Raw genomic sequence first — 22306 nt, forward strand, 5'->3', positions numbered from 1 at the left:
CTCAAACTAACGAGTTTCCTAGGGTTGAGATAGGGGTTCAGGGAGGGGGGAGGAGACACTCCTCTCAAGCTTTGCCTGAGCTACAGTTGTCATGTTTACCAGTTGGGGAATGGCATGGGTGGAGGGAGAGTGTAGGGAGGGAGCTGGGGAAGACCAACCACAGAGAAATCAATGGTTAGAGTTGGGGTTTGTTTTTGATTTCTTAAGTTTCATGACATGCAAAGACGTATATAGATTAGAGGCGCAGTTTACAGAAGGCATAGAAATAGAAAAAAATAAGGACTCAGAAGAGACAAAACATAAAATCCGCGGAGAGTATAGATGCAAGCAAAGGGCGAAGGAAACGATTTGATTATGACAAGGCACCTCAATGGACTAGGCAGTAAATTTGTCAAACGATTCAAACCAGATATTATTTTCCTACAAGAGACGCACCTAATGGGCTCCCACTGCTCCTTCCTGGGGAGGGGTATGTTCACTACACTGATACATGCGGGTTTCTCATCGGCATCGAGGGGAGTAGCGATACTAATTAAAAAGACAACCCCCTTCCATGCATCCAAAACGTGGACAGACCCTAGTGGAACGCTTGTGGCAGTGCAGGGAAATGGGGCTGGAGAGAACTTACTTTGATCAGTGCATATGCCCCACCAAGACTGCAGCAGCATATATTAGACAATGTATCACGGATACTTATAGATTCAGGCCCCTCCACGCATATCATAGGTGGGGATTTTAACGACGTGCTAAAACCACAATTAGATCTAACGCAGAAAGAATTAGAACATATCCTCCCACACACCTCAAACAGTTTCAAAATACAATGGGGCTGAATGATCTCTGGCGACGCCAGCAGACTGTACATATTCATATTTCTCTGGTGCTCACAGGGTCTTCTCCAGACTAGATTACCTGTTCGCCCCAGCAGGAGAAATGGAGGTGATAAGAGAAGCTGGAATAGCTGGCAAGGGGCATGTCAGACCAAGCACCTCTATGGTTGACAGTGGGGGGAAGAGGGTAGGAAGATAGGGGGGAGTGGAAACTGCAAACTTGGGCCCTCCAAGAAAAGAAAGTTACCAACGAAATCCATACAGATTCAGAACAGTTTTTCTGAAAAACACGAGGGCACAGTGTCTTTGTCGTGACTTTATAGGAGGCATATAAAACGGTGATAAGAGATAGAGCACAAATTATCATAGCTCATAAAAAAAAACAGACCCGAGATAGAGACCCTCGAGCACAGACTCCTACAACTAGAGAAGCATTTAGCCACACGTACAGACCACCACACGCTGCAACAGCTAGAGGTAACCCGGAGGGAATACAAAAGCCTAATCACCCAGGAAGTGAAAACCCAACTCTTGGCCACACAACACCGGCTATATGAGACAGGGGATAGGGCGGAAAAGTTAATGGCTTAGTTGAACAGAGTGAGGTAGGTTGCCTCCACAAAAGAATAGTGCAAGATATACACTACATTCCCAGATATAGAAAACGTCTTTGCCCATTATTATACAAAGCTATACAGAGCCAGACCACTTTCAGGCGCCGCTCAAATATACTCATACCTGCAAACAGTAGAGACCCCCACCCTGTCCCAGGAGGATAGAATGTTTTTGGAGGGAGATTTAACCCTGGAAGAAGTATGGGCTTCCGGCAGAATTCTTTAAACGCAAGGCCAGCCTATTGGCCCCACACCTCCTGAACATGTTTCAAGCATCCTTGGAAGAAAAGACACTCCCGCCAGACCCGCGAAGGGCCACAGTGGTGGCGATCCATAAACCAGGAAGACCCCCAATGCAATGTGGGTCCTATCGGCCCATATCTTTGCTGAATGTGGAAAGAAAAATACAGGCCACTGTGTTAGCGACACGCATCCTGACCGTAATATCATCTCTTATCCACTGGAACCAGTCTGGCTTCATGCCATGGCGTGCCACAAGACTTAATCTCCGCCAATTTGCTAAATGGCTGGACACCATTAAAAATAGATCCACAGCACAAGTGTTTCTCTCCCTAGACACAGCAAAGGCCTTTGATATGGTACACTGGCCATTTCTGAGGCAAACTCTGGTGAGGTTGGGATTCGGCCCAGCCTTGATAGCTTGGGTGGAGCTACTCTACTCCGAGTTAATGGAATAACCTTGGAGAACTTCTGAGTCTAGAGAGGCACCTGACAGGGCTGTCCCCACTACTATTTGCGCTGGTCTTGGATACGTCGGGCTGCATAATTAGGAAACGCACAGAAATTACTGGTTTTAAAGATAGTGAGGATGCCCCTTCAGATGAGCGCATATCGGTCTATGCTGACGAGGGAATATGGTCAGCACGCGGGATACAGTATCCATTGGGGCAATTCAAGTATTACACGGAAGGAGAACTTATGAGCAGAAAGCAGGTCCCGGGATGCTTTCAGGTGGATCAAGAGGGATTTAAATACCTAGGTTTGTATATTACCACCAATTATAGGACTAATCTTAATCAGAATATTAGGAGGGTACTCCCGGAATTCCACGTGGACGTTGAGCGGTGGAGGCGACTCCTGCGAATGATAATGGGAAGAGCTGCATTATATAAAATGATTACACTTCGGAAAGTATTATATGCGTTCCAAAACACATACTGCAAAATACCCGAAGACATATTTAACAAGATAAATGCAGACGAGCCCATGGTACTGTGGGACGGAAGACACCTAAGAGTTGCACTGCAGACACTGCAACGAAACCAATATAGCGGGGGGGCTTGCTCTAGCGGACATAAGAGCATGCGATAGGGCCGCTCACCTCACAGTGATTAACGACTGGGTACATGCAGCGGGAGACCACCCCACATAGGCCCTAGAACGGCTACAATTTAGAAACCATACACATCTCCACTACATATATGGAGGCAAGGGAGTTCGTCGACTTCTGCCGGCCACCCAAAGAGGCCTGGAAAGGGGCGGAAAGATAGATTAGGTGGGACAAACGGTTATAACAAAGGTACACATGTACCTGTAGTGCATACGTTTACACAAAAGGCACTAGCTACAGATGACAGATGTTTATTTATTATCGAAATCAGTAGCACTCATTTTATCAGCCTGGGCTGGGTGAAATGCTGGGCGGATTTGAAGGAATTTACAATCATTTACACTTTATCTTGATTTTAGAAACACGACTCATGCACATGCGTACATGTCTACATTAGTAAAGATGCAACTTATACAGTAGGTGCTAGAGCTTACAGTAAATCATTTTTCATCTTGTCAACTAAAAAAACTGGTCATGAGATCTGAAATAGATACTCTCAAAAGAATGAACTTGTCAAGGGTAAATGTTAAGAAAGTGGTATGCCACATTTTGAAACTTCTTCACTTCGAAACAGTTGCTAGAGAGACAAGGGGCAGTATTACGGAAGTGCCCCAGGGCCGCAACGGGTGTTAGCGCCTGCCTTGCGGCCCGTGGCACTTTTGCATAACAGAAGGGGGGACAGATGCTTGTGCGGCTCCCTTCTGTAATACAGATGGCCCCACACAAATAGGGAATCCTTTGCCTCTGCACCTGCGCCGAATTATGTACGCAGGAGCAGAGGCGAAGAAGCTGTGAGGAGGCGCACCGACAGTGCGCCATCATAAAGGTGGCGCACTGTCAGTGTGCCCCCAGATGGCAGTCCTCTGGAGGGTCCCCCAGACTGCCCCTTGCAGGCAACTGCCTGTAAGGGGATAGATATCTACCCCCTCTTAAAAGGGCAGGCGGGTGAAGCCTGCGCAGTGAAATACGGAGCGGCTGCTCTGTTTTTTACTTGAATGCGCTGCCCCAGGGCAAAGCGATTTTGTGGCTGACCGCCAGCCAACTCATTCAATGTAATAGGGCTCACTTTCCCTGTTTGCACCAGTCGTACCCTTTTAAGGTGCGCCGTGGCGCAAATAGGGCAAGTGCGCCATATTCATAATACAGCCCCAGGAGCTGTCATCTAGGGCGCAAGGTTACACTTCTAAAGCTTTGTATTTTTTTCCTTTCACCAACTTCGGAAATTAACTTGCAATGTTAAGCCTACTGGAAAAAAAAAAGCAGCGTGTGAAAAATGGACTTACACATCCCCCTGGTTCTGTTCATACAAAGCTTTCATCTCTTCGAGAACCTGTCGCACTCCATCTTCCTGGAATAGAAATGAATAAGAAAATGTAAGAAAAAATGCAAGCCTTCTAAACTAGTTATTTTACAGATTGCTTTAACAAGCGTTGCTGCAAGCATCAGTTCAGTCAGTGTGTCTGAGTTCCCTACTTCTACATTCATTTACCAGGGATATATATTTTCCATGTCCCTTTGTAATATTGGGACTCGGTGTTACTGATACTTCTGACATTGGGTGAAATTACTTCCCCAATAACACAGAGCCAATTATAACGAGGGCCTAAACTGGTTGGCAATTCGTGCTGGACTGCTCATAGTGGAGCAGGGTGAAGACTGATTTGCATGTGGCTGGGTTCAAACTTGGGTGGCATGGTGAACAAAAGAACAATGGGTTGGGATGCCACCCCGAGTCATTGCCAGCGGTTAGGCTTATTTCAAGCTTTCCTCCCATCACCTTTTGTGTTTAAACTGATCAACAGTTTCCCTGGGTAACACGACTATGCTAATGCAGCATATGTATGTACAGTATGTACTTCTATGTGTTATCTTATACTTGCAAAGTTGTTCCCTGATTGTTACAAGTGATCGAGAGAGCTGTCCATCTACTCAGACGGTTATATGCAGAACACTTTACTTAATGATTTTTCGCTCTATATAGAAGTCCTGTTTCCTGAAACAAGTAAATAGCCCTTTTCCATCTCCATATCCAGGATATGGAACAACATCCCCTTACCCAAGCCGCTCAACTCTCCTTTAAGTCAAGAAAGAGCTGAAACGACTCCTCCTCAAGGAACACTACATCTTCAAACCGTGCTGTAGCACTTTCCAGGTCCAAAAACCCCTACCTGTTATTCGAAATTGCTCTCCGATTACATTTTTTGCCTCTGGCATTCTAAAGCCTTCTGCTGCCTTGGGCTAGATTCCGATAGAAAAAAAACACATACAAAAATGCATACTACGTATTGCACTGTACAGAAAAATGTATAGAACTCAGCTCGTAATTCATATGTAAAGGGCACATAGCTGACCAAAGGAGGGCAAAAAAGACCACGATTTCCATCAATTAAAATACGTGTTTAACATTATCGCTAGGTTTTGTTAATTGTTTTGTGTTACGTAGCACATGTTTAGCCCCTTCTGTCATCTCATCCCGGGAATTTACTCATGTCAAGGTGTGTACCCTGTCCCCATGGAGTTAATGGAGTGCCCCATACTTTGTATAAGATGTTCCCAACAGGTTGGTGTAGCTAGCAAAGTCCCCCATTCCTGGTGAGCTGTCCTGCTGGAACTGGAGTTTGGATTTTCAAGGATGTTCTTCACCATATTAATGCTGATTTCTGCAGCAATCTTTTGTGGAAAGGACAGAAAACCACGAATGTGTTGGTACTTTAATCAATACAATGCCAGATTTAAAGGTTGCCAACACTGTATGTACTAATAAATTGTAAATCCGATTATCATTGCTCAATGTAATGCACCAATTTGTTACCATATTAATAAGATCAACACGAATTTGTTTTCGAAAAATAAAAGTGTTGGTGCGTTAATAAGCCGGCCACTGCATTGTCCCTTGATTCTGAAATCTCAGTTTAAAAATTCTAGGTCTTTAAATACAGCAACCACTGAAGGATGAATGGCCACCTAAAAACTTATGATATTCAAACCTCTGGCCTGCTGGTTGCTCACATATTTCTGCCCTAGAGGCATTAACCAACTGTCCATCCTACAAGATAGGTCACTTTAGTTTTTCTTTCTCAGTGCCATAAAACTGTTCATAAATAAAGTAAACCTTTGTCCAGGCTCACGCGAACACATGACAAAACTCCTTTATGTAAGTCCAGGCTTACCAAAATTGAAGCTGTGGACAGTTTCTTTCCGGTACACAAAAATTAACCATACAGTGGTCACTGTTATACAAAGGCTCCTTTTTTTTTAACCCCTTCCGGGCTGATGACGAGCTCAGCTCGTCATGAGCGTAACCTGCCGTACGCTCATGACGAGCTGAGCTCGTCATGTAACGCGGTAATTTTCAAATTGCAGCGTACAGCGGGAAAATGCACCGCATCGATGCGGTTAAAATAAAAACAAAATTATTTGAAAAAGACCTGGTATAGACAGCAATAAATAAATACATATTATCCAATCATATGAATTATTTAAAAACTATCCGATTTCATATAAAAGATGCATGCAACATTTCTTTACAAAAAAACGAGTACCATAATACAGATAATAATTTTTCAAGAGAAAAAAAACAATAATAGCATAGAGCAGCAATTACTTCATAAATAGTGAATCACAATTTCAATTTCCGTTCATATTATCCTGCATACAGTTAGACACTAGGCTATACCCTATATGTGCGAGGTCAGCCAGCTAGTGACAGATCCCCAGATGGCCTGCCCCCAAACTCTCATTTTAATGCCCCTGTGAGAGTATAGAGCAGATTCTATGTTATAGATCCCTAAAAGTCTAGCCAACCACATCTGATAAGACGGTGGAGCTACATCTTCCCAACCAGCAGCTAGCAAAAACCGAAGCACAGCTACACTAATAAATATAAAGGCTTCATTCTCCTTATTAAGATTCAGATTATTATCCGTTCCTATTAACATTAGGGTAGGGGATAGGTAGATCTTAAAATCTAGCAGCCCCTCCCACAATTTCTCAATCTGTCCCCTAATTAAGATTAATTTATCACAGTGAAAAAACATATGCAACAAGTTGGCTGGACCTTCATGGCATCTAGGGCACTTATCGTCCTCTCTTTTCCCCCAATTAAATAACTTAGCAGGAGTAAAAAACAAGTTAAAAATCGTTTTGTAGTGTTGAGCTTTCAAGTTTGATGAACGGAATACTCTATCGGCCAGCTGCAAGGATTTGTATATATCGACATCTGGGTCAGACAATTTAGACACCCAAGCCATCTCAAATTTTTCAAGGTCATCCTGTATACTTGCCAATAATGAGCCATAGATCATTTTAATTTTTATACCACCTCTTAACAAATATTCCATCATGTTAATCTGACCTCCTGGAACAAAACTAGGCCTAATTCCATTCAAAGGTCCCAAGATTTGTATAAACCTAAAGCTCTGACTCGAAGGTATTTCAAATTTCTGCTGCAATTCATTAAAACCCATAAGATTATCATTTTCATATATATATCACCTATTCTTCTAATCCCTTGTTGCTCCCATATTGTACCCATGCTATCATAGCTGAGTTGCGGGAAGATGCTAGAGTGCCATAGGGGTGTATAATAATGAATCTTAGGAATTCCCAACACCTTCCGTACATGTTTCCAGACTATCCAAAGGCTATCGATGACCTTATAACGCATCTTCTTGTAGTATCGCCTAGTATTTTTCCTTAACAGGACTCGGAGGGCCTCTCTACCGAGCAGTAATTCATAAATAGAAGGCATTTCCTGGTTAACGTATCGGGTATCTGATATTTTCGTGGCAGGATCATATGCTATAGCCATCTGGCTCAGGAGACAGGCCAGTTGATAGAATCTGATGTTAGGCATTGCCAGCCCTCCCCTTTGTTGTAGAAGTGACATATATTTCAACGACCGCCTATTTTTACCATAGCACCAAATAAAATGTATAAAAGTAGACTCAATTGATTTCAATATTGCTTCGTCGATCAGATAGGGGATTGAACGGAAAAGATATAGTACCTTAGGGAGCATGGTCATCTTGAGTACATTTACTCTTCCTATTATGGATAGATGAAGCACATCTATTCTCCTAAGGTCTGTATCAATTGATTTTATCAGCGGAATAAAATGTTCTTTTACAACTTCGCTCATCACAGAATTTATCTTAACTCCCAGATAAACCACTGAATCTTAATACCTCATATCCGCTTTAAAAATATTACTTGTACATATTATCTGTGTTTTACTCTCATTTAGGAGATATCCCGAGTTACGCCCAAACTTCTTCGCCATGTCCACAATCGCTAGCATAGCTTCCTCTGGTTTTGGAGTGATAATAGCCAATTCGTCCGCATACGCTAGCAATTTTGTTTCATAGCCATTACAGACCACTGATTCGACTTCTGTACATTCCAATATATATCACACCAATGGATCTATATACATGGCGAAAGGAATGGGCAAACAGGGGCACCCCTGACGTGTGCCCCTAGAGATAAAAAATGGCTCTGACGAGCCTCTCATTAATTGAATACAGTCAGGCCCCGATGCCTTCCCAGATGAGAGTTCCTGCATGGCTATCAGAACCTCTTCTATATCCATATCCCTATCCAGCCTCATACTCTCTATAGCAGCCAGTTGGGGGCCTTCGTCCTTAAAAGCCAGATCAGGACTAGCACGTGTCTCTTCCATGTACAATTTCTGATAGAAGTTTTTAAATACCTTTAGGATATCTTCCGGCTTCGTGAAATCTTGAGTGCCCTCTTCTAACTTTAATATCATATTCCTGCTAGACTCCTGCCTGATTCTTAGAGCTAAGAGTTTCCCTGCCTGCTCCCCTGTGTCATATAGACCAGTTTTATGAGTCTGATAATCATCTGCAGCTTTCTCGGCTATCAGTTTAGACAAATTTGTTTTTATAGCCAGAATCCTCTGCTGCGTCTCAGTAGCATCCTTGCCCCGGACTATATCCTGTATATGATGTTCCTCCGCAGTTGCAAGTTGGATAATTAGTTTCTCATTATCCTCTTGCTCTTTTTTTCTGATTCTATCGGAGAAACGTATAGTTTCTCCCCTCAGGGCCGCTTTAAATGCCTCCCATACACTATTTCTATTGGCACTATAGCGATTCATATCAAAATATTAAATTGACCATTTCCTTAGGTGTTTTACAAAAGATGGATTAGCATGTAGCCTCTTTTCAAACATCCACCTGGAACGACTAGTAGTGGAGATACCTGTATCAAACTGTAGAATTAGCGGGTTATGATCTGAAATAAGTTTGGGCAACTTTTTAATCCCAACCTTATTCAATTCAGTAGAGGAAACAAGGAAGTAACCAAGTTTAGTATATTTTTTATAGGGACTCGAGAAATATGTAAAACCGTCTCTATTCGTTTCCTTGTTCCCCCAAACATCCGCTAGCCCATGTGACTTCATTAACGAACTAAGAGCCCGAAAGACCCTGGGTTTGCGGCCTGTATAAACTGAACTGTTAGTCAGGTCGGCTGAGAGATTAAAGTCCCCGCATATTATCATTGGACTAGGCCAATTCGTTAGTTCTGTCTCCAAGAAATTGAACACCTGCGGATCGTCCTGGTTAGAACCATAAACTGTACAAATCGTACAACCCATTTCTAACTCCACCAGAGCCCATCTCCCTAACGCGTCCGCCATCTGGTGTTTAGCTTTTCCACCTATAGATTTTACCAAAATTGCTACACCTCTAACTGTGGATGTTTGGGAGGAGCAGGCCAGAAGGTCATACCCCCTTAGGCTCAATAGATGTTTCTTTGACCAGGGGAGATGGGTCTCCTGTAGACAGATCATATCAATCCTGTTTGACTTAATAAAATAACCCAGCTTTTGTCTCTTTCTCCAGTCATTCAACCCCCAATATTCATTGTGCAGATATTAAACATCTTCGGATTCCAATACATTACCTATTAATTTCTCCCTCCATACCAGAGTTAAAATAGTACATTGAATACATACTGCAGCCTCTCTACATAAACAAGACATACCCATGCATGCTCGTGGCAGGAATTTTTCTTTTTCTTTTTTCTGTTTTTCCTCCCCGCCCCACCACCTCAACCCCCCCTGTGTTACCCCCTCTCCACACAGTACCCCCCCTCTAACCCCTCTCCCATCCCTTACTCTAATGAGGCGCTCAGACCTTAATCTGGGCATGTGATGTGCAAAGCAGCAGTGAACTGGAGAGCGAAAATCAAATTCCCACATTTAATTCATGAACCCTCCAAGATAGAATAGCTTCAATTGATTCATAATGAGCAAATGATAAGCAAATCACCTTAATACTGTGTCCCATCTATTACCCACCTACTAACCACATTCCCTTCTCAACTTTCTACCCTGCTCAAATTCCTCTAGCACAGGGTAGAAAGAACACAAAAATCAGCAAATAGAGTGAGGTGAAACAGAACACAGCTCCATAAAAACCCTTACTCACAGAACCACCCTGATACAAACTTTTCCTGATCATTCCTGGGAATTCATACTGTCACAATTGGTTTGCTTACTTTCTTATTTTCCCAAAATATCAAGGTACTCCTTGGCCCTGATTTCGGAGGAGAAATAGCGCATCTGCCCCTCATGAATAATCTTCAACTGTGCTGGGTTAATGAGGAAAACCTGAATGTTCCTATCTTGGAATGGTTTAATTAATTGCCGGAGTCTCCATCGCCTCTCTACTGTTGAGTGGCAAAAGTCGGGGCGTACGAAGAATGAGACCCCCTCACTGGACCTCTTCGCTTCTGGCCTGGCTTTTTCAGATATGGCCTGTCTTAGAAGAAAGTTGCCTAGAAATATCAGGATAGCCCTGGGTTTGTCTCCTTCCTTTGCTTGCACTCTAGGCTTGAACGGGATACGATGAGCTCTTTGGACTTCAATCGCCCAGTTCGAATCAGACAGTTCCGGAAAGGCAGAGCTAAACAGGGTAATTATGAATGCTTTTGTGTCCTGCCCCTCCACTTCTTCAGGGACACCCAGTACCCCAAGGTTATTCCTCCGCTGCCTGTTCTCGGACTCCTCTAACTTCCATTGGATGTCCCTGATCTGCGAGGTATGACTCTCAACCTGGGCGGCAGCACTGTCTCTGTTGTTACTATTCTCTCTTCAAGATTTGTCACTCTATCCGCGATGTTTGAGCATGCTTTGGAGAGTTTCCTAACCGTACCTTGCATTTTCCTCATCGCCGCTTGCCCTTTACGGCTATCCTGGCGTGTTTCCTCCCTATGAGAGAGGATAGCCTGATGAATTATTTCAAGCGTCGATGGAGTGGTACTGATTTGGGGACGGGAGACATACATTTCTTGGGCTGATAGTGGAGTAGTAGAGGAATAATCCCACTTAAGGACTTTCCCTCGATTCTTCCCGGTTGTTAGATTATGTTTCTTTATCATTATAGGAGGATCTGGCTCTATCTCTTCAGCAGAATCGGAGTCCAGGTTACTACTACCAGGTGAAGAGCTCTGCTCCGACCATTCACCCCCGTCTGAGACTGAAAAAAAACAGTCACTGGGCTCCTTATCTTTGTCTTTATCCCATTCAGGCAAAGAATCCTGCGCATGAGTTAACTTCGGTCCCGGGCTAATAAACCCTATTTCATTTCCACCAAGGAGCTCCTGAGACCCCAAAATAAGTGCAAGTCGATTAGGTTCCAGCGTTTCTACTAGAACACCTTGGCCTTGAACTTGGCCATTGTCTAAAATATTGACTTTGTATAACAATGGAACCTTCAGGGAGTCCTCTTTTCCCTTATTTCTGCCCTCAGCCTCTATACTCAGTCCAGGGCTTGTAATTGCACTTGCACTTGCATTTTTATCCCCGTGCCCAGCACTACTGCTGCCGCTGCTACCATCGTTTTTTCAGCCAGAGACCCCGGGGATTCGAGTACATTCGGGCTCACCTGATGGAGCTCTCCTTCTGCCGCTCTTTTCTCCGCTTCTTTCCCTCCCTGCAGGGGCATTCCCTTCTGAATTTGCTGCCGCGGCTATTTCCCTCGAGTCAGCATCTCCGCGATAGACGCTGACGGCAACGGTTTACTCTTCAGCAGAGCCCCGCCTTTCGCTCCTCTTGCTGGGCCGGGGGAGGGGTACTGCCCCGAAGCTCCCAGCCTCTGAGCAGTCTGCTCAGATGATTTGCGTCCTGAAGGTGTCTGCATCTCCCCCGGACCTTACGTGCAGCGGCGGCGCCCTTGTCACCAACGGAGCCCGTGGCATTCTTTGGCACCATTCCTCCTTCACAGCAGAGTCCCCCTACAGTCAGGTGAGTCAGATATTTCAGCAGCCGTAATCACACGATCTCGATCAACCGAGGTCCGAGTATCCACCGTAGCCGCCGCAACCACAAAAAACTCTTATCAGGGCCCCGCGACATCAGCAGAAGGTGGACAACAATGCTCGTGGGTGATTCGCCTTTAATCTTACAGAGGGGTTCCCCAATCTACCAGCTCATAGTGCACTGCTGCTAACGGCCTCTACTCTGCCGCCATCTTGCCCCCGCGGAGTGCGATGCCTGCCAAGTTTCAGCGCTGTGACGTTATACAAAGGCTCCTTTTGCACAAGGAACCGACGGCTCCAAAGTTAAGCATTTAGGGCCTCATGTAGGTAAATAGTATTTACCGATTCGTAAATACTGAATTTTACCGATTCGGTATTTACAAATCGGTAAATGCTATGTAGGTAAATATTCGGTAAAAATTACCGAATCGTTAAGATTCGGTAATTACCGAATCGGTATTTACCGATTCGGTAATTGCCATTGATTCCTATGGGCCTGAGGCCCATAGGAATCAATGGCAATTACCGAATCGGTAAATACCGATTCGGTAAAATTACTGAATAGTCAAGGGTGGCAGGGTGTCACTTTGATACCCTATTGCACCCCTGATAAGTGCTTGTGTGCCATGTGACACATACATGCCCTTAGGGCGTATATGTGTGCCACATGGCACAGGTGTACATGCACAGATTTGCATATATACAGGTATTCGTTATTTACCACCAACTAATAGTTGGTGGTAAATAACGAATCCTTAAGGCCCTGTGGCACTGTTTACAGTGCCACCTACATCTCAAATTACAGATTCGGTAAATTTACCGATTCGGTAATTTACCGAATCGGTAAATTTACCAAATCGGTTATTTTTAAGGTCCCTACATCTCAAACTCCAAATACCGGTCGGTAACTGCCGAAATCGGCCGTTACCGACCGGTATTTGGCCACCTACATATGGCCCTTAGACACCAGATCACATTCTTAGGAACCACATGTGTAAATGTATTTATTTATAACGTTTTATATAGTGCGAACAAGATCCCGAGGGATATCAGAGCAGTTAAAACTTAAAAATTAAGCAGCTAAAAAAAAAACCGAGAACAATCCTTTACTTCTATTTAGAGCTATCGAAACAAGTCAATGGTTATCATTCTCCGGAAGAAAAGTGTGATTCCTGGGTGGTGCCAGGACCCAAATAGTAAATATGTTTGCTTACAATGTTCTTAGATGTTTAGCAAATGTGTTCTACAACAATTATCATTCTGGGCCAAAAAAACATTGGAACTATATTATAGACAGAAACTCCTTTGGCACATATGAGCCAGCTATATTGAGTTTAAATTACAAGATCCAACCGTCAAAATGTTAGCATATTTAGATCAGGAAATTTAATTTGCCATTTTACTTGAGGAAAATGAATGCTTGACAGGCCGTCGTAGTGTGCCCCATAAGTCAACTGGGCAAGATTTGAACTATATACAATATTGGTTCAAAATTTTAGAAAAATAAGGTTCTAGATTAAGCTTTTCCATGGGATGACCCACTCCCTTAACGCATAAAATACTGTTAGCTGTAAATGATTTGCTTTTTAATTTACATTTTTCCAGTTTATTGAACATTTTCATAAGAAAACATTACAGAAATGGAATAAAAATAGGCATGAGAAGTAAAAAAGGACAGTGGTATTTCACATGATACATGAGAAGCCAATGAAACACAGTTGTAGATCAAATACGTTACAATGAGAAGGCACTGAAGATAAAATCAGCGAAATTCATTGGTTAAACTAGCAGCCACGGTTAGCTTCCATGATTTAGTGGTGATTTACTTCCCACATGAAAGGAGAATAGAGTGGAGAGGAAAGTGTTAAGTTGGAAAGAGAGGTAGCAGTAGAGAGTAGGAATGGGGGGGGGGGGGGGGTGGGGGGTGGGGTAATACCAAGATCCTTATTGTGGGGAGAAGGTAGTTAAGTCCATGGGTAACCAAAGTTGTCTGGATCTGGTGTGGTTATAGTTTTGATTGAGAATAATGTTGTCTGTCAGTCTGAGAAAGAATACCCAGGCCCACCAAGTGTGACAGGAGTTTGACATGACCTTCCAATCAAAAAGGATCGTTTTGACCCCTAATGTGAGTAGTAAGCCGAATATTAGGAGTTCTGCTTTGTTAAGTGAGACGGGGTAGGAATAATCCAGGGACCTAAGCATGTGTAGACTGGGTTCAGAGTTACCTTACAGGGGAAAATGTAGTTGATGGTTTCATTGATATCTTCTCTGTGTGAGTGGAGCATAGGACAAGAAAATAGCATGTGTTTGAGGTCTCTTGCTCCAGCTAAGCAGTTCCAGAATTTGGCTAAATTTATAAGGCATAGTTTGAAGAGTTTGCCCAGGGTCCAGAGGATCTATGTAACAGCCAATATTTTGAGATGATGGGGGAAATGTTAAGCGTATTTAGATGTGACCATATACAAGACCAGTTTTTCTCAACTAGATGGATGTATCCTTCTTTGAGGCAAGGGCTAGACCAGTTGTTATGAGATTTTTGTATGGTATTGGGAGTGTGTGAATGCATACAATTTTACAGTCAAGCACTGTAAAGAGTTAGTCATTTAATCTAACAAGGGTTTTTGGTGTTCACTAATTCATAGAGCTCCGTATATTTTTGGAGAGGTCCTAAACTAATTTGACTATTACCCAGGATAGTAATTGCTGTTACAGTTACGTTATAAACAATAAAACTAAGAACAGTGATAATACGAAAGACGAAAGGAGAAATGGTTGCGGACATATATTAATTGACTTCAAAATACGGCAGAATGTCAGCATGCGTCAACATAAAACTTATCATAGATTGACATGTGGTGACACAGTGACATAGTTAATGTGGTAAATGTGACCACTGGGAAGGATCATGGTAGTGGCATTTATTAAGCTCATGTTAGTGCAGAGTGAGAATTGTCTCCGGGGGTTTTGTGTTAGCCATAAAGTTGTCTAACGTGGACCAAATTGCTCTTATCCTCTCTTTTCAGGGAGAGGTCTGAAGGGAAATGCTTTCAGCCCCCCCCCCCCCCCCCCGATGAAAAAGATGCAGTTTTCCCAGGTTTTAGAGGAAATTGCAGCTGTGTTTTTTCCAGTTGTTGAGGATGTGTTTGCACGCTAGTGTAAGGAGGAGGTCCAATAAGTTTGGTTCGAGTCTCGTGAGCCTGTGAGCAGAAAGGTGAATTCTCTGAGAGGGTGGAAGAGGAACAGTTCGCTAATAAAATCAAAAATATTTGTCCCAGTATTTTTTTAGGGATGAGCAGTAGAAGAACATGTGAGCGAGGCTGCCAGTCCCTTGATTGCAATTCCTGCATGTGGTTGTATCCCCTATTTTAGTTTGTATAGACGGACAGGGGTCAAGCAGGTTCTATGTATCAACATGCATTTAGTATGAGCCAGGACTGGGCTAATCTTGTACACAAATGGGGATTGTAACCCTTTCCATGCTCTGGAAGGCGGGGAGCCGTCCTGAGACATGGTGGGTGTGTGTGTGCAGGACGACGCCCGGCCGTCCTCGCACATGCCAATTGAAATCTCCCTGGTCTGGGCACCAGAGGAATTTCTTTCCCCCCCCCTCCCACCAGCCTCAGAAGCAGGGGAAGAGCTTCCCTCCCCAGCTCCCGAGGCTGTTTGTTTGGTTTCCCTGAAATGACGATCAGCGGGCATGTTGAGCTGACGTCATTTCAGTGAAACTGAAATGACCCGAGAGGCTCATTTCAGTTTTGCTTTTTTACATGCTCAGGGGGCTGTCTCAGCCCCCTAAGCACTAGAAAGTCAGGAAATGTATCGTTGGAAAGGGGAGAATCCCTAGTGGATCCCTTGCTTGCAAGTAAGGTATAATTTTTAACGAGAGACTGAGGGGAATGCTGGGTAGCAGGAAAGATGTGCCATGCGGTGATCCCACAACTTTCCCACACAGATATTAGAGGAAAATGTGGCTTATGTTTTTGGCTCTTCCTAGTCACAGGCCCTTGCCTCACTGTAGGAGGGTGGATACCTGACTATGGTTACCCCAGATTTTTTGCCTTGTGTTTAGCTAGTTTTCGACTTAGTTGGCCTGGGATCCTGCTAATCAGGGCACCAGGCTATCTGCTCTCTCCTTAAAATGGACTCCATGTACCCTAGGTGCATAACTAATTGGATATTGGGTCACCTTATCAGCCCCTGTACAGTGTACTATAGGTACCCAGGGCATAGGTGCATCAAAGGCCTACCAGGGGCTGCAGCATATCTTTTGCCACCCCTGGCTGGCCATCCAAACTGACACAACTGGCTGATCACTCAGCTGGGGTAAGGTCGTGTAATCACCCCTTGCTTAGATATAGTATACCTATATCTAAACCTATATCTGGACACATATATACCTATAAGTCACTCCTATGGCAGGCCTTAACAATCCTGGAGGCAGAGTGCTTGGTTTTATGTGAGATGGTGCTCTAGCATGAGCTGAGCCTGTCTGCAGCTTTCAGAACCATTTCCTTATAGCTGTTCTGGGATACTGCCATACCATATACTCTTAAGTGCATTATAATCCTTGCGGTTATTGCTAACTTTGGTTAGGCTTTATCAAAACATGTCGTGTAAGGTGTCATACACTTTGGAATACTACCCCCTCGCCAGTTCTGGCGACGGGGGTAGCATTCCACCCTTCTAGAGGGAGAAGACATGTGGGTAACAGTAAATGCGGTTAAAACTAACCAGAGCCTCAGCATCACAAAATGGATGCTGCTGCCACCGACACAAGTCTGGCCTCCTGCTGCTGACCGAAACCTGGCAGGGGAGGCTTGGACAAAGGGTTTCCTGTCACAGGGAGGTGTCACACCACCCCAGACAGGAGATAGTGGATTGGAGCAGGGAGGGCTGAATGAAACTAGACACTGCCTGGGGCACACAAGGTGTCCCATGCAAAATCCAGTCAAACCGGTTCTGGGGCACTCCAGCCCCAGCTCTGGCGCGAAACTGGACAAAGGGAAAGGTGTGTAACCACCCCCTTCCCTGGTCCCACCCATAGGAGGGACCTAGCAGGTAAACCAGCCCCTTGATTTGGAATAAAGGTAGGAGCTGTGCCCAGGAGCATTAGATTTATCCTGACTGAAACTTTGATACAGAACTCTGGACCCTTCGACATCCCACTCGACGTGGAAGACTGAAGAATTTCCCTTGTGGTCAAGGAGTGACCACCCTGTGCAAACAGGCACCATCCAGCGCCCAACGGTTTGCTTTGTTGAAGTTCCCGCCGGAACTCGAGCGACAGAGATCGACAAGACCCAGCTTCCCTGACTTCCAACAGCCCGATCCACAGTCCCAGCGAATCTGAGACCCGTGGAGGCGACGTGAAGCGTGGGGCCGGCCATCTTGAAAAGACTGCGAAGTGCTGACCGTGCAGCTCTAGAGGCACCGTCGAAGCTGTGCATTGGGGTTTGAGAAGCCCCAGCCCCGAGCAGCTCGTGCACCGAAGATCACCCCTCCACACTCACAGAGTGCTGCGTGGGGCCCTTTTGCATTTTCCTGCTCGACGCGTTGGTCCGGTCGCTTGCCCGTTGGCTAGTGGCCCCAGTACCGACGAACCTTTGAAACTACTCTGCTGGTCTGGTTGCTCCAGACTGGCCCTCGCTCCCCTGAAAAGGAGCCACCGCTCTGACCTTGCTGGTCCGAGTAAGAAGCGATCTTCCAATCCTGCGTGGGTTGCCTTTGCCAAGGCCTGTTGACTCCGATCCGGAAACTGACACCGCCGACAGCGAGAGCCTTCGTGGGACAGCTCGTGATCCACTCCTGGTCATCCTCGATGCCCCAGAGTCCACGTGGCAGCGGAGTCAAGCTTCCCGTCAACCATCTGATTGCTCCCGACATCGCCTGGTTCCTTCCTGGTTCTATCCTGGTCACTGGCTAGTGACCCAGACTCTGTCCCCTCTGCTTTCAGGTACTCTACATCTTCGATCCACCCTTGGATCCAACCGGACTCTTCTCTCCTGGCCGCCTGCAGCATCTTCATCTCCAGGCTCCATAAAACTCCACGACGAAACCCGACACACTTTGGCACCTATGCACCCGCTCTTGTAGTGGTTCACACCTCTAGTGTCCTAGTTTAAAGTGGCATAATTCTATTCCAGTCGGAAGACTTCCAAAACAGTAACTTTGTAACTTTTACGCACCATTGACTTTGCATTGGTGCATGCGTGTGCTTTTAGCGCTGCACCCGAATCCCGCGGGCTACTCCCGTCCTAACTGCCGTTAGTCCAGTGTAGTCCAAGCAATTCCCAAGGCCCTAGGTCTTACCACTGTTCGTAAAGTGATACTTATACCACTTATTTAGTATATGGTTTGAGTGGCCATCGGCCCTATCCATAATTGTGCAACTTGTGCATGTTTAACTGTGCTTGTGTTTAAACGCTTGTGCCTCTGGACTCGTAAAAAGTACAGAGGATTATTCTAGTAATAAATACATATATTTTTTATAATATATAACTTGTGTGGTGTCCTTTCATTTGATATTACAGGATTGCATATGGTAAAACAGCTGGCTTCACATGCCCTCTTGAGTTAAGCCTAAGACTGCTTAGTCCATGCTACCATTAGGCTAGCTTGTCTATAAGGTTGACTTACAACCACCACTATAAAAGATTGTTTGGACTGATACAAGGTGCTCACTAGAATAGTGAACATCATACATCAGGCCAACTTCTCACATTCACCCACACACGTTTTACTAATGAGACTGAGGGGAACGCTGTGTGGTAGGACATTTGTGCCGGCAAGGTGATCCAACACAATAATATGTGGAAAATTTGGTTTTTTTCAGCTAAATATGAGGTTTGCAGGGGATTCTGGGTAGGAAAACATTGGGGGATCCACACAAGCCATATTTCCCTGGACTCCCCAGGGTGTCTAGTTTTCAGAAATGTGTGAGTTTGGTGGGTTTCCCAAGATGGCTGCTGAGCCCGGGGCCAAAAACCCACGTGGTCCCCTTGCAAAACCAGGTTGTTTTGTGATAGGTAATTTTGAAGTCTCTCAATACGTTTTGGGCCCTTGCCTGCAGCGGGTACTTGGGCCACCCACATGAGTGAGGTACAATTTTTATCGGGAGACCTGGTTGAACGCTGGGTGGTAGGAAATTTTATTAGCCTGGTGATCCCACAACTTTCCCACACAGAAATTTGAGAAAATTTGATTTTTTTCAGCTAAATTTGGGTAGGAAAACGTTGGGGGCGTCCACGCAAGCCATACCTCCCTGGACTTCCCCCAGGTGTCTAGTTTTCAGAAATGTGTGGGTTTGGTAGGTTTTCCTAGATGGCCGCCGAGCCCAGGGCCAAAAACCCAGCACTACCAGGTCGTTTTGTGATAGGTAATTGTGATGTCTCCACAATATGTTTTGGGCCCTTCCCTGCGAGTACCATTTTTATTGGAAGACTTTGGAGAGTGCTGGGTGGGTGGAATTTTGTGTATCCACCCAGATTCCAGAACTTCCCATCGCAGAAATGTTGGGAAAATGTGTTTTTGTTTTTTTTTACAAAGTTTGAGGTTTGCAAGGGATTCTGGTAACATAACCTGGTGAGAGCCACTCAAGTCACCCCATCCTAGATTCCTCTGGGTGTCTTGTTTTAAAAAAATGTATAGGTTTGCTAGGTTTCCTTAGGTGCCGGCAGAGCTAGGGTTCAAAATCTACAGCAAGGCACTTTGCAAAAAAGGGGTCTGTTTTCACTGTAAAATGTGGAGTGTCCACGTAGCGTTACGGGCAGTTTCCTGTCGCGAGCACTAGGCCTACCCATACAAGTGAGGTACCATTTTTATCGGGAGACATAGGGGAACGCAGAATTGTTATTACCAACTGACTTTCTATGCGTTTCTGCATTCCAAATGTAAGATAATGTGTAAAAAAAAGTCACTTTGAAAAATGTCCTACAATTCACATGCTAGTATGGGTACCCACAATTTCGAAGATGTGCAAATAGCTACTGTTTCTAAACTCTATATTTTGTTTCCATTTCAGAAATACATGTGTGTTTCATACTGATTTTTCGCTGTTTATATTTTCCCAAAGGAATTGCTATATACCCGGTACACAATAAAAAACATTGCAAGACCCTGCTCAGTTACTGGCTCGGGGTTCTTCGGGTTCTTGGTGAACCTACAAGTCCTATATATCCCCACAACCAGAAGGGTCCAGCGGATGTAACGGTATATTGCTTTCCAAAATCTGTCATAATTAGAAGAATTTACATGTGAAAACGTTGGCACAAATGGCTGTTTTTTAAACTCATTTTCAATTTTCCCCATTTTCAATTGTTAGTTTCTATAAAATAACCTTGCAGGATCTGCACAAATGACCCCTTGCTGAATTCAGAATGTAGTCTACTTTTCTGAAATGTATAGCTTTTCCAGGATCCATTATTGCTTTCATACCCATTTCTACCACTAACTGGAAGGCGGTTGAAAGCAGAAAAAATAGCAAAAATAGGTTATGTCCCAGTAAAATGCCAAAACTGTGTAAAGAATTTTGGTTTTCAGACAACAGTCTGTAAGTCCCTGAAAGCTGGTGAGATGGTGATTGATTTCAGCTCCACAAACCCTTTGTTGATACCATTTGCAGAGAAAAACCAGATGCTTTAATCTGCAGCACTTTTTTCCCATTTCCCCCCCAAAAAACAACATTTAGCTGTATTTTGGCTAATTTCTGGGTCCCCTCCAGGGGAATCAACAAACCCTGGGTACCTTTAAAATCCCCATGATGTTGGAAGAAAAGGATGCAAATTTGGCGTGGACTCCCTATGTGGTCAAAAAGTAACAGGGGCGTAAGCGCGATATACCCGAAATACAGGGAGAAAGGACTAGCAGCGAAGGGATTAATATTTTGGCCCATTGTTTATTATTTTTGAATGTTAACCCATCTTCCCTCCATTTGACTTGTATAGTGTCCATGAGTTTAAAGGATGTCTGGGAAAGAGATTTACAGATATTTGAGACATTGTGCCAAATTGTGCCCCATTTCGGTTAGTTTATTGAAGAATTCGGCAAGCAAAGGCACAATAGTTTCCGGATGCAGGATTTAAGTTTTAAGAATTTGTACGAATCTAAATTGGTTAGGGAGTATGTGTGATGAAGGTTCGCAATTGTTAGCGGACGTTTGTTTGATCCTAGTTGATAGATGGTGAAGATGCCTCGCGAAGCCCACTCCTCCCATTCAATCGGGGAGCCTTCTAGTTTGATCCTCGGGTTGTTTCATAAGGAGGGTTGGTTGGAAGCACGTAAACTGTTTTCTAGCCTAGCGTCAATTTTTAGGATTGCTTCTTTTGTGTTGTTTAAAATATATGTTAACTGGGGAAGGGATAATTTACCCATCGAGATGAATGATGTTAGGTTCCCACTACATATAATGGATGTTGCAAGATCTAGCCATATTGGTGTGCAGCTCATTCTTTTGGTTAGCTAATAGGTACCTTGTTTGAATAGGAAAGCGGTTTGCAATGTTTTGAAATTGGGTAGATTGACTGTCCCCATGTCCTTGGAAAGACTGAGCTTTCTCAGTGATATTCTAGGCCTCTTTCCCTGCCATAGGAATTGGTTAATGAGGTTGTCAGTTTTTCTAAAAAATTCTTACGAGAGGGACAGTGGGAGCATGCTAATTAGATAATTTACGATTGGGGTGATCATCTTTGTCACTGTTTTTATCCTTCCTAACCATGTTAGGAACGTTGGGGTCCAGATCTCCAATAGATCACATACTTTTTTAGGGTCAGGGATTCATTGTGTTTGACCGAGTTGAGTTGGAGAATTCCATGCCAAAATATTTAATATGGTTTGGTTGTCAAGCCAGACTAGAGGCTCCAAAAAGATCTCTAGAACCTATATTATTTAACAACAATACCTCAGATTTATCTTTGTTGAGGGTATAGCAAGAGGCTTTGGCAAATTTGCATATGGTTTTAATTTTTTTTTGGGGTGGGGAAATAGTATAATTTGCTTCCTCTGTTACTATCAAAATATCATCTGCGTAAGCGGCTTCTTGACAGTTGTTTCACCAAATCTAACTCCCCTTACGTCATTATTGTGCCTGATATTTAAAAGGAGTGGTTGCAGCACCAGGAGGAATAGAGAGGGAGATAGTGTGAATCATGGTGGTCTACCTTGGCTCAGTAGGAAAGTTTGTGAAAGGAATCCACTGGCCCGGACTCTTGAGGTGGGGTTAGTATATA

At 44.2% G+C, this 22306-nt stretch overlaps 1 protein-coding gene across 2 annotated transcripts in view; it reads right to left on the reverse strand.

The window, feature by feature from the left end:
- GINS1 (GINS complex subunit 1) overlaps positions 1–22306 on the reverse strand; it is a 375966-nt gene that overhangs the window by 259539 nt on the left and 94121 nt on the right. For both annotated transcript variants that reach the window (XM_078649031.1, XM_078649030.1), the window contains exon 2: positions 4079–4143. In XM_078649031.1, the coding sequence (XP_078505157.1) occupies positions 4079–4113 (35 nt within the window). In that variant the 5' untranslated portion in view covers positions 4114–4143. The remainder of the gene's footprint in view (positions 1–4078; positions 4144–22306) is intronic.

Source organism: Lissotriton helveticus, chromosome 6 (assembly GCF_964261635.1).
Source record: "Lissotriton helveticus chromosome 6, aLisHel1.1, whole genome shotgun sequence".
Lineage (NCBI taxonomy): Eukaryota > Metazoa > Chordata > Amphibia > Caudata > Salamandridae > Lissotriton > Lissotriton helveticus.